A 12,919-nucleotide genomic window follows, 5' to 3' on the forward strand; every position below is an offset into this window, starting at 1 on the left:
TCCCTGCCCCTCCACTGCCTGGCATGTCCACAGAGATGCCATCAGGGCAGGTGCTCGGTGGGCACCAAGAGACCCCAAAGGTGCCCAATACTGACTGCCCACCACTGGGGCCACAAGTGCTAAGAATGAGAGACAGAGAAAGAGCCTCCACCAGTGCTGCTCTCTGCTCCAGCACCCCTGGTGGAGGCAGTCAGTGGACACTATTCTGAGATCCTATGAGCCAGGAATGCCCTGGTGATGCTAGACATGGGATCTGAGACAAGGATCATGGGCTGCCCCAAGCACACTGCCCTCTCAGGATGCACCGCTGCTAGTCACAGCTATAGTTCACTTCCTGGGACAGTGTTCTTTTTTGTGACATTTCTGTCATCGGAAGTCGTTTATTGATGAAATCTGTATCCTGTGCCCTATTGAGGGAATTATAACTTGTATTTGTCTTCCGGCTGGAAGGACATGTTCCTTAAGGCAATTTTGAAATTCGAGTCACGAACAGCAGATGTGAGCTAAAAAGCATTCAAAATATGCTGGCATCACTTGGCATCACTAGTTGATATAACTGGAGTATCTGACATGATTTCATAAATTAGCTATTGATTGTGATCAGAATGTTGAATAACTACTTTTGCAAGAGCATCTGTATTGCCAGCTCAGGAATGAATGCATTAATCAGTTCATGTGGAGTAACCACAAGTAGGAGTTCTGATCTTCCTTGTATGTTAAAAACTTGTTCTAATGCTTCAACTTATGGTGCATTTTTAGAATATGTTGATCTGAAACATCTAAGGACTTTTAGGCTGTTATTGATATATTGATAGACTATGTGGTGGTCAGAATAATGGCCCCCAAAGATGCTCACATCCTAACCCCAGAATCTGTGAATATGTTACCTTCCATTGTGAAGGGACTTTGCACGTGTGATTAAGGTTATGAACCATGAGATGGGAAAGTTTTTTTGAATTACCTGATTGAGTCCAATCTAATTACATGAGTCCTTAAAAGTGGAGTGCATTTCCTGGCTGTGGTCAGAGGGAAATGTGACCATGGAAGAATGGTCAGAAAGATGCAACATCACTGTCTTTGAAAATTCCAGTAGGGAGAAGGAGGCTTAAGCCAAGGAATGAGGGTGGCCTATAGAAGCTTGTAAAGGCCTTGAAATGGATTCTCCCCTATAGCATCCAGAAAGGAATGCAGCCCTTAATTTTTAGTTCAGGAAAACTAAACTGTACAGAGCTGTTTGATAATTAATTTGCATTGTTTTAAGCCAGTAAGTTTGTGGTAATCTGTTACAGCAGCAGTATAAAACTAATACAGAATAAATGAGCACAATATTGATTATGTGTTATAAAACAAGGATGAATAACTATAGTGCAGTTTGTTTTTATTAAGTGGGTTAATAAACCATAGATTAGTCAAATATTCGAGATTTTAAAAGAATAAAGGAGACTAAATGCAGCAGCAAATATGCCTTAGCCTCACATCCTTTTTCTATCATCAAAGAGAAAGAAATTGTGCTTAGAATGAAAGTAAATGTTACTTGACTGGTTCAAATAGCAAGAACAGTTTAAGAGAAAGGGTGTTATTATTTAGATTTTATTTTGACCAACATGTTAAGACAGATAGCTATACCCCTTTTAGTATACTTCTGAATCAGTGTAAGATTACAGCCTAATGTCTAGCATTCACAAAAAAAGGAATTTATCTCCAAATCCAAATTGTTGGGCGTGCCCTGGACTAAATTCTTACATATTATATTACCCAACCAGTTGCATTCATTCTATTTCAATAAGGACCAATCCTGGTTTTGACATTTTTTAAGTACTTGAGAGATTTAGCTGAAAGCACTGCCTCTAAGAGAAATTTTAGACAATTTATTTCTACTTCAACCTCTGAAATTTCCAAGGTAGAAAAATAAATATTTTCACATTTCATTATTAGCCCTATTTATTTATTTACTTATTTACTTCTTTCTTTCTTTCAATAACAGGCTCTTTTAAAAAAACAGATTTGGACAAGCTAGATTGTTTTTATATTTTTTGAGAGTAGCTTTTGCTATACTCCTTTTGATAATTAATTTGTTTCCTCATAAATAATCACAGTTTCTTTGCAAATGGGGCAGTGTTTTCCTGAATTGTATGGCAACTTTAACCTAGACTTTTGATTTTTCATTTTCTGCATCTCTCAAAATGATATTGAGTTTTGCAGAATCAATCCACTCAAGACTAGATGATCTTGGACATTATCATATATGATAACTAACTTCTGAGGAGGAGAAAAAGTACAGTTTTTGCCTGGATTCTTAGTCTTCTTCTTTCTGCATATACCTAGATTAATCTGTATTTCTGTGTTACTTACTGTTATGTAGATCTCAAGCTTTACAAGTTTAACATACACCTTTTAAGCAAAAAGGAGTAAATATATACTTTTTATTGTTACACCCAAACAGTTGCCCCTGATGACCCCAGCAGAAAAATAGATGGTGATACCATTATTTTTTCAAATGTTCAAGAAAGATCAAGTGCAGTGTATCAGTGCAATGCCTCCAATGAATATGGATATTTACTGGCAAACGCCTTTGTAAATGTGCTGGGTAAGCTCTTCATTCCCTAACATTTAAAAAAAAAAACATGGCAAATTAAATTAATGACTGTTATTTTCCATTCATTCAGCAAGAATATATTGAGTGTTTATTACATGCAATGCACAGTACTTGGAGCTATAAGGGATATGCAAAAATAGATATGATCAAACTGTGCCCTAAAGGATATTACAGTCTGGTCTTAATGTTCTTTCATGACACAATTTTAAAATGGCAAATTCTTCATTGTATAAATAATCAAATAGTCAGATTTGTTCCCTTCACAGATGGTTAGACTAAGTGTTAAACCCCTCAAAAAGAAAATAGCATTTGTCTGAAATAATAACTGAATATGACTGCCATTTCTATCCTTGGAAGCTAACAAGTTGAATAATAATTCCATGATTCAATTTTTTCAAAAATATGTCATTAATCATATTGTTTGACCTTTTTCTAGGTCAGATGTACATTTATTTATTAATTTGTAATACTATGTTTAGAAAGCATGAGAAGCATACTTAAACATTCTATGAAATGGTTGGTGTGTATGAACATCTTATTTCTCATGTTGGACAAAACTACCAAAATACCAAATTTTTAAAATGTTTGTGATAATTGTTTTCTTCATTCTAGGAAATTATATTTCACCCCTTAAAGTTTAGTATGTTACTTTTTCACACAAAATTAAAATCAAGAAGCCAACCAATACTTGGTATTTTTCCTTCATGCTTGAAATGAGGGTCAGTAAATCATGTGAAGAGTGGAGAGTTAAGGTTTGGGTTGATATTCAGGATTCAGTTTGACTGCTGGCTCTGTGTTTTAGTAATTGCACTAATCAGCACACTGCTGTTTTCTGCCAACTTGTATATTATTCATTTTAACTCTGGAAATGTACTTGGCCATTATTTTTGTGTCACTCACTGTGCTAGTTTCAAGAGATAAAACAATGAAAAGTCCCATTCCCTGCCCACAAGAGACTTGTTATAGTAGGGGATATAGATAAGTAAATCAACAATTAAAATATTCTGCCCAAACAAGCTATGGGGTATGAGGGAGAGGGAGTGTTTCGGTTTGCTAAGGCTGCCAGAATGCAATATACAAGAAATGGGCTGGCTTTTTCAATGTGGATATATTAGGTTACCATGAAAAAGTCCAAATTAAGGCATCAAAAGGAAGATACCTTCTCTGAGGAAAGGCTACTGGCATGCGGGATTCTTCTGTCACATGGAAAGGCACATGGTGACATCTGCTGGTCCTTGTCTCCTGGGTCCTGGCTTCAATGGCTGTCTTTCATAATGTCTCTAGGCATTTCTCTCTCTTATTCTCATAAAAGACTCCAGTAAAGGGATTAAGACCTACTCTGAATGGGCTGGGTCACATCTCAATTGAACCAAAATGTCCCACCCACAATAAGTCTGCCCCCACAAGGATGGATTAAAAGAACATGGCCTTTTGAGGGGTACATAGCACCTCCAAACCAGCACAGGGAGGATACTTGTATTTCTCTGCCTTGAGTAGTATCATACCTGATGGGGAATGTAAGGGGAGAGACATGTTGGTTGTGCTTTACCATAAACTCTAATGGCCTCAAATGTGATAAATACACTGTGGACCTAAAATGTTTATTTCATTTTTAATGTCTACTTTACTTTTTGAAAATGTTTTTAGCTGAGCCACCACGAATCCTCACATCTGCAAACACACTGTATCAGGTCATTGCAAATAGGCCTGCTTTACTAGATTGTGCCTTCTTTGGGTCTCCTCTTCCTACCATTGAGTGGTAAGTAATAGCTCTTTTTTTTTTTTCAAATACATTTGCTAAATATATTTGTGTTTTAGTCAAAGAACAGAGAGGGGAAAGACAGTGCAGAATCCATTATACTATTAATTGTTAAATTCATTCATTCATTCACAATTATTTATTAACCACTTGCTCTGTGCCAAATACTCTCACACACATAATTTGTTTAGCAGCACACTTTGCCAACAACAGAACTATATGTAAATGTTTTAAAATACAAAATAATACAACTTTAAGGCTGCTGTATTTTACAACACCATGGACATCACCAGGGACTCTGTGAATGGTGGTTGGAAGGACTGGTTGGGGGACATTCCTTGATAATAAAATATTGGGGTGGTGGTAGGGGAACAAATATTAGTCTGGTTTCCATAACCTCAAAAACAGGCTTTATTACCAGTGTTTATTTCTACTACCTCTCCCCACCTGATCTTCCTGACTGAGATCCAGTCAAGCTCTCCAGTGTCCTTTTTCTCCTCACCCTAGACTACCCCTTTCTTATTCCACTCCTGATATATGTTCTCCACATCCTCTCTCTTGTTCACTTTAGCACAAGCGGAGAGAGACAAGACTAGGAAGGGCAATAACTCAGAAAGAAGGAGTAAAAGAAAATTGGAACATCCATTTATTGATCATCTGTCAGGCACCAGATACCTGATGTGAGATTAAAGACCAGGTTTAGGATGAAAGAAAAAGCTCCCCAGGTCCCCACCTTAACCACAGAGGAGAAAAACACTGATACTCATGCAGATGATTTCCTAGTGAAGACAACAGAGTTAATGCTTAGTTTTCTGAATTGACTTTCTATCACCCGTTTTCATCCATCCTCACCTCTCCTGTCTGTCACTAACCAGGAATCCAAATATGTGCATACTCTATATGGTTTGTTTCTTTTTTTCCCCTGATTATTTCCCTATTCATACTTTCAAAAGTATAACCCTTTGAACCTTGAAATTGAAATCTCCTTTTTGAATAGTAGCCTTCAGATACAGTCCGGGAAAAATGTCAAAAAGAGCAATCTTCATTTTGCCTACTTTATCACCTACTTAGAGTTAAATAGGTAACAATGTGTTGATTAAATCATGGGTCTCTCGCAACAGAAATTACAATTTAAATACTTTTTTATTGTCAGCCTAATTCTATAAGCTCTGTTTATCTTTGAATTCTCCAATTTGACATTTATCCCACTAACTTATAAGCATGCAATATGCTTGTATGAGTTCCAAAGGTCTCTGAATTTGACTAATGCAGGTCATAATTGTGTTGACCTTGTAAGTGGCATTTTTACATGTGCATTCAAATTATGATGTGTTTTTATTTTCATCGTGATAATTTCTGTAACAAAGGTTTAAAGGAGCTAAAGGGAGTGCTCTTCATGAAGATATGTATGTTTTACATGAAAATGGAACTTTGGAAATTCCTGTGGCCCAAAAAGACAGTACTGGAACTTATACGTGCGTTGCAAGAAACAAGTTAGGGATGACAAAGAATGAAGTTCACTTGGAAATTAAAGGTAAGGCAGAGGTGACGAATTTTTTTCAAGTATAATGTGTCATGGAGCAAATTCTCCAGCTTTGCCAATGGATAACAATAAATTTAAATTTCAGAACCAACAAGGATCATTAAACATCCTGAATATGCAGTTGTGCAAAGAGGGGGCACGGTGTCCTTTGAATGCAAAGTGAAACATGATCACACCTTAATCCCCACTGTCTTGTGGCTGAAAGACAACAGTGAGCTGCCCAATGACGGAAGGTATTTGAAGGTTTCTTTCCTTTCTCTTGGTTCTCTCTTTAAGCTGCTGTTTATTTAAAGATTCATTATGTAGTGACCCAGCAGCGATGTTTTTGATGTTTCTGAAGCCCGTGAAGAGATATGTATTTTCTCCTGGTTGTATAACGCTAGGTATCTAGTTGTTGAAATAAGACACGGGAATGTTTGTCTATCTCTGTGTGCTGGCCTTCCATATAGTTTGGGATGGGAAAAACCCTTGGACAGTGTCCATTGTTTTGTACTTTGTGCAGTGAAGTCTCAACAGATGTTTTCAGTATCATTCTACAAATAAGCAGAAATATGATCTCTTGAATCACCAGAGTGTGTCTGAATCCTTGTCAGTCTTTCAAAGGACACTAGTTTTATTTGGATAGGAAGTTGGGTTTTTTTGTTTTGTTTTGTTTTGTTTTACCTAAAGCCAATGGAAGGAAAAAAATAAAACAGGTAAAGCATTTAAAAGAGCCTAAGCACATTGCCCTCCTATAGGGTGGAATGGGAGAAAAGTAATAACCATTTTCTGTCTGTGGTTTGACAAGAGTTGAATGTGTGAATTTTACAGTAGCAGGATGATGACAAGCGTTGCCTCCTAGTGGAAGGAATGTTCTTCTGGAGGAAATGGTTTCTGTGGTTTGCATGCAGCTGCCCTAAATGTTAATGGCTTGTTAGTGGCCCCCACAATACGTGGTCTTCTCATCTAAATGTCCAGAGTTTCCACCTAGTTCTGTGCTTCAACTGGTCAGTTTTACTTGTGAAATCTGCATTGATGAAGACGAGAAGGAAATATGAAGAATGCTAAAAAGTGTTAAACCTACTAAAGCTTTGGTTTGGAAATTACCAGAGAGACATTTTATGATTTATGCAGCTTCATTAAAACCATGCGTAAATCCTGTATACATTTATTTTTTGACCCACTGAGTAATTTTTCATACCTGTAAGTAATCTCTAGAAAACTCTTTGTGGTGATGGCTGATCTAAACCTTCCTATTTCCAGACGTAAAACAGATTATTCTTTTGGCAGTTACTTCTTCCCATTAGACTTTATGCACATGGCAAAAAGGATACAAAAATTCTGCAGTAAATAATAAATTATTTAAAATATAGACTTTGTTATAAATTGAGCTAGATGAGTGGTTTTCAGATGTTTCCTAGCAGCAGCAGCCTTAGTAAAGCCCTCTAATAAGAGGAACTGTGGAGCTGACCCCACCTCACTTCCAGATGCCCCTGAGGTTGAAAGCCACTGTGCCAGATGACTTAATAGCCCTCCTAATTCTAATTCAAATGTTTAAATTGTTTTCCAATTTTAATCATTATTAGCACGATACATATTGTATAGGATTTTAACTCTAATGTGCTGCAAATCTATTTTCATCTTTCTCCTTTATCAAGTTCAAAGATTTCTTTCATGCTGATAAAGCAATCACAGGCTGTGGTTGGATGCCTGTGTCAGCTCCTCTGAATGTGTTACATTCCCAGGTTCACGATTGACAGGGACTATTTGGTGGTAGATGACGTAAGTGATGAAGATGGTGGGACCTACACATGTGTGGCCAACACAACTCTGGACAGCGTTTCTGCCAGTGCTGTGCTCAGCGTTGTTGGTAAGAACTAGGACAAATACAGCACAACTGACTTCCCTAAATTAGGTTAAAAAATGAAAAATTGTAAATACTTAATGTTTGCTTATTATATTTTTATAGTTTTATCAGTGAGTTAAATATCCATGTTTTTCTTCTTTAAAGGATGCTTTCTAGGGAATAATTTCAGTGTGCATATACTCTATGGCAGCACTGAAATAAAATGGTGTATATAGATATTGGTGGTATTTTTATTGAAAATTGGGAGAAGTAATCTACTTCTGCTTAAAATCGTGGGTTTTTTCCCCCCGATTATTACTGCATGTTTATCAATGCCATGTCTCCACAGCTAAACATAGAACTTAGTTTTATAATTTTAACTTGTGGGATCTTTGCCTTTGTGTTCTATCTTGTATCTTTCCATTACTAATTTTGATTAAAATCTTTTATATTAATGTCCTTTCTAGCTCCTACTCCAACTCCAGCTCCCATTTACGGTAAACTAACATGGGTCTTCTTTCTCTATTTTCTTTTGAACAATTTCATTTTGCAGAAACAAAAAATAATTTATTAATTACTTTTTTTTCTTTATCACATCATTGTGCCTCTTTAAGGAAGAGGGTTCTGTCAAAAGTTATGTTGTTTTGCCCATTTACTGCTATAAATCATTTCTTCATTATAACCATGGAATTTTTCACTGATTATGTTGCCAGTTGTATCTAAACATTTCACATTATTATAAAATCATTTTATTTGATAAAAGTCCTGTTCAATATTATTTCTTTGTAAAGTAGCACAGTGCTTTTTCAAAAGCCATCAGCCACATTTTATAGGATGAAAAAGCTATTTAAAATATCGTTTCACAAATTAGGTTTTTATTTCAGTCTATTAAAAGTTGTTTTAGGATTCCATTTTCAAGAAACTGACACAGGAAAAACAAATGGATCATTAGAACAACATTTGGCCTTTGTATCAAGAAAACTAATTCACTGGGCATTAACAAAAACATAAATCACTAAAGAAAGACCAAAAGGAGGAGTGCATTTGTATTGTGTGATTTTTCTGAGTCTGGAAAAAAAATCAGAAATTATATCCAGAAATATTTCTACTTAAAGAAACCTCATCCTTATTCAGATATAAATACAAAAATTAATTTTGTGCTGTAATCTCACCTGGCTTTTATATATCCTTAATTATCCTATAGAAGATCTGTCCTTTGCAGGCAGTCACTGCTTCTTTACTGATAGGAAAATAAGTGTGTATTTTTATATGGCCTCTGGTCCCCAAGGAATCAGAGATACTCCCAGAAGCAAGGTCAGGAAAAGGCCCAGGGGTGGACGTTAAGTCTTCAGATCTCAGAACCACCATTAGAAGAGGCAGACGTGCTTCCGGGGCACCTTTGTCCTAACTGAGTGTCTGAGTCTCTGAGAGTAAACACACCTCCCCATGTGCCTGACTGATTATGGTGCCAAGACTCTGCATTAAGTAGACATGGTGAGGGCTACAATTTTAGAGTTCCCTTTAAAAATGTGAATATTCTTCAGGAATCCCAAAATCTATAATTTAGCATGTTTCAGAAATAACATATGAATCTTTTTTAACAGTGAATTTTATTTGTTAGCATTTGTTTTTTCAGCATTTGGCTCTTCTCTGTTTCCCATTTTTTAGAAATTAAGTTTTGATGTGATTTTTTTGTGCTTGTGCTCATTCATGTTTATGAGAAGACACATGTGAGAATGCTGGAGAACCACACAGCCCTACTTCACTGATTTTGGTAAAAAAAAAAAAAGATTTAGTCTCATTTGAAAAATAAGCAAGTAGAATTTATAATTGGGCTACATTGGATGTGCTTCTGTGTTCCCAGCAGCCTCAGTTGTTTCCATTTCATTTCAGTTGCATGCCATTGACCATAATTGTGGTGTGTCTTCAAAGTGTCCCCTCTGTGAATACAATCACAAATAAAAGAGAGCCTCATAAGGATGGATGGTTAACCACATTGTATGTGTTTGGTCTACAGATGTCCCAAGTCGTCCCTTTGATTTAGAGTTGACAGATCATCTCGACAAAAGTGTTCAGCTGTCATGGACACCAGGCGATGACAACAATAGCCCTATTACAAGTACGTGGTGTCATTTGCTTTCATCACTGATATACTTAACGGCCATTTTTAAAGCACATTATGATACTCAGCTAAAATTTCTCATAGAGATATTTGCTGCCATTCTCTGCTTCTTTACTGATGGAACAAAAATACTTCTATTTATTTATGGGCTCTCTTATTTTTGGAGAAGTTATTCCTGGCTACAGGAATTGGTATGGGGCACATATTATTTGATGAAGATGTTAAATAAGCAAATACATTTTCATTTTGTGTTTAAGATCCATAAGGATTACTTTTCATTTCTACCAGAGTAGAAAGATGAATCTTAGTTATTCATTTTGCCTGTTACTTCTGGGAGAAAAGGACAGGAAGACCAGGTGCTGTAGTCTGCAGTTATTATATTAGGAAATTGAGATTTGGTGAGTGTTAGGGATAGAACCATGTCCCCCACAAAAGGCATGTTCAGATTCCATCCCTGGTCCTGTGGGTGTGAACGCATTTGTAAAGAGGACCTCTGAAGATGTTATTAGTTTAAGTGTGCCCAACTGAATGAGGCTAGACCTTAATCCAATGTAGCTGAAGTCCTTATAAGCCAAGGAAATTGCACAAGGAAGGAGAAGTCATGGGGAGCAGCCAGAAGCTGGAAATCAATGGAACACGGAAGAGAAAGGAAAAGATGCCACCATGTGCATTGCCATGTGACAGAAAAGCCAAGAAACCCAAAGGTTGCCAGTCAGCCAGAAGATACTGATCCCAGGAGGAAACAAGCCTTCTCGACTCTGAAACCATGAGCCAATAAATTCCCATTGTTTCAGCCAACCCATTGTATGGTATTTGTTTAAGCAGTTGAGAAACTGATACAGTGAGTAAAGTGACTTTCCAAACCTACAATTGGTAACAGAACATCAGGTCCCTTAACTTCCAACCAATCTCTTTCTTTCCGTTAGCCCCCTCTACACAGTGTCACATTCAACAATGTCAGCTCCTTGCCTCGACAGCATCAGCCTAGATAAAATCAGGTGAGGGACCATCCCTTCTGGACACTGGAAGCCCTTAATAAAATTAGACTATAGGTAGCTTGGAATTGTAATGTAAAACTGAAGAGATACTTAAAAGAGCAGACACAATCATGTCTTAAGCCTGGAGTATTTTATTACCTTCAGGTAGATTCAGCAAGAATACTAAATACCTCTCTGGTGATTACCTAAGATTATGCTGAAATGATAATAATGTTGATTTATTGCATCTCCTGATGAAGCAGAATCTTCCCAATAAAATTAAACAATAGCCTCCTCTCTGTTTTGTATTATTTAGTGGTGCTCCTTTCTTAACTGAATTTTTAGTAACTTTAATCAGAATATTCTTTGAACTATGCCAAGCCTTCCTGCTAATTTAGTATGTCACCCAAGTTAACTAGTTATCTAGCTGCTTGAAGATTCTTTTAATATGGTAAAAGGTTACCATTAGATTCCAAAGCATTTGCACTCATTCATTCATTCATTCATTCATTCAACACATATTTATTGAATGCCTATTACGTGCCAGACATTGTTCTAAAACAAAACAGTCAAAAATCTCTGTCCTTGTGGAGCTTATGTTTTAGTTGGTGACACAAACAAGGTAAAATTAATAATTTATACTTTTGTACATATTGTCATCATATGTGTGTACACATGTGTGTAGATATGTATACAACACTCTGCAAGGAGTGTTAACTGACACTTAGGCATCTGCTGCAGTGTTCACACTGAGGCTGCGCTCTCCCTGAGCTGCTCCCAACCGGTGATGGTGAACTGCTCTAACAGGCAAACTTAACTGTGGGGCTTCCTATTGACCTGGCTGATTATTTCTCATAGTTATGCCACAGTCCTACACCATTCATTTCCTTCCTCCCTCCTTTTACAGACATCAGACCTGCATTGTGGTCTGAAGTTACTCCTTGCCTACTCCTGCTTGCTCTCTGTTTTATTTTCCACGGACATTTCCCCAAACAAAATCTCTTGCATTTCTAATTCTGTCTTGTCATCTGCTTCTTAGAGGATTCAAACACATATATTTCCATACACATATGACTTGAAATTGTGTATGTGTGTATGTGTGTGTATGTGTGTGTAGACTACACAAAAAACATAGCAAGAGGAGGCAATAAAGAATTTGGAGGGAGTATAATTGTGAATAGGGTGGTGAAAGAAAGCCAAACTAAGAAGGTAACATTTGAGTATAAGTAAAGACATAAGAAGGAAGGTGAGGGAGCATGCCATGCAGTTATCCAGAGGCAGAGCTTTCAGGAAGAGCAAAGAACAAGGACTGTAGAAAGGCCCTGAGGCAGTTACTAGGAGGCCAATGTGGCTAGAATAAAGTGGGCAAGGGGAAATCAAGTAGAAGAGAAGGTCGAAGAGGTAGAATTGGGGAGGGGGTGGGCTGGCAAGGTTTGGGAAGCCACTGGAGGGATTTGAGCAGAGGTGTGATAACTGAATCACTCTGGCTATTCTATTGAAAATGGTCAACAGAAAGGCAAGAGTAGAAACAGGGATACCAGTTAGGACCACAATTTCCAAACTGCTCATGTGCCTGTGGTGCTGCAGCAATCTCACAGGGGTGCCTCAGGATGTTTTAAATTTTTGAGGAAAACAGTGACATCTGTCAGACACCACATGAAATATTAATTTGAAGCAGAATACAGTCTCAACATTGTATTCTGTCATATTTTGGTGACATCAAATCTCTGTGAAGCATTTCTGTGATAAAAACTAAGTACCACATGAAAATCAGTGTGGAATAGGAAATGACGTTAATAGAATCCAATCTGTTCACAAAGTTTCAGAAGTTGTGCAGTGCCCAGTAGGCTGTAAGTTTAAGACATAAATGCTTGCTAAGTTGTATGGACCTAATTACTGACTAAGTGGAAACATTAGGCATTTATTTTAGCCTATGGGAGCCTTGAAAAAAACTCTTGGTACCCTATATGTATACACTATTCACTGTCTCGTGAACTGACAGTTTGGAAGCTTCTGAATTCACACAATAGATGATGGTGGCTTAGAATGGACTGAAAGGGGTGTGAGTCCTGAGAAATAGTCAGATTTGGGATGGAG

General features: G+C 37.2%; 1 protein-coding gene across 1 annotated transcript in view; it reads left to right on the plus strand.

The window, feature by feature from the left end:
* Positions 1-12,919, plus strand: part of NRCAM (neuronal cell adhesion molecule) — a 297,084-nt gene that overhangs the window by 251,601 nt on the left and 32,564 nt on the right. The window contains 7 exon segments of the mRNA XM_037836376.1: positions 2,444-2,587; positions 4,244-4,355; positions 5,723-5,889; positions 5,984-6,131; positions 7,623-7,747; positions 8,191-8,220; positions 9,741-9,842. Coding sequence (XP_037692304.1) covers positions 2,444-2,587; positions 4,244-4,355; positions 5,723-5,889; positions 5,984-6,131; positions 7,623-7,747; positions 8,191-8,220; positions 9,741-9,842 — 828 coding nt within the window.

This window comes from Choloepus didactylus, chromosome 5 (genome assembly GCF_015220235.1).
Source record: "Choloepus didactylus isolate mChoDid1 chromosome 5, mChoDid1.pri, whole genome shotgun sequence".
Classification (NCBI taxonomy): domain Eukaryota; kingdom Metazoa; phylum Chordata; class Mammalia; order Pilosa; family Megalonychidae; genus Choloepus; species Choloepus didactylus.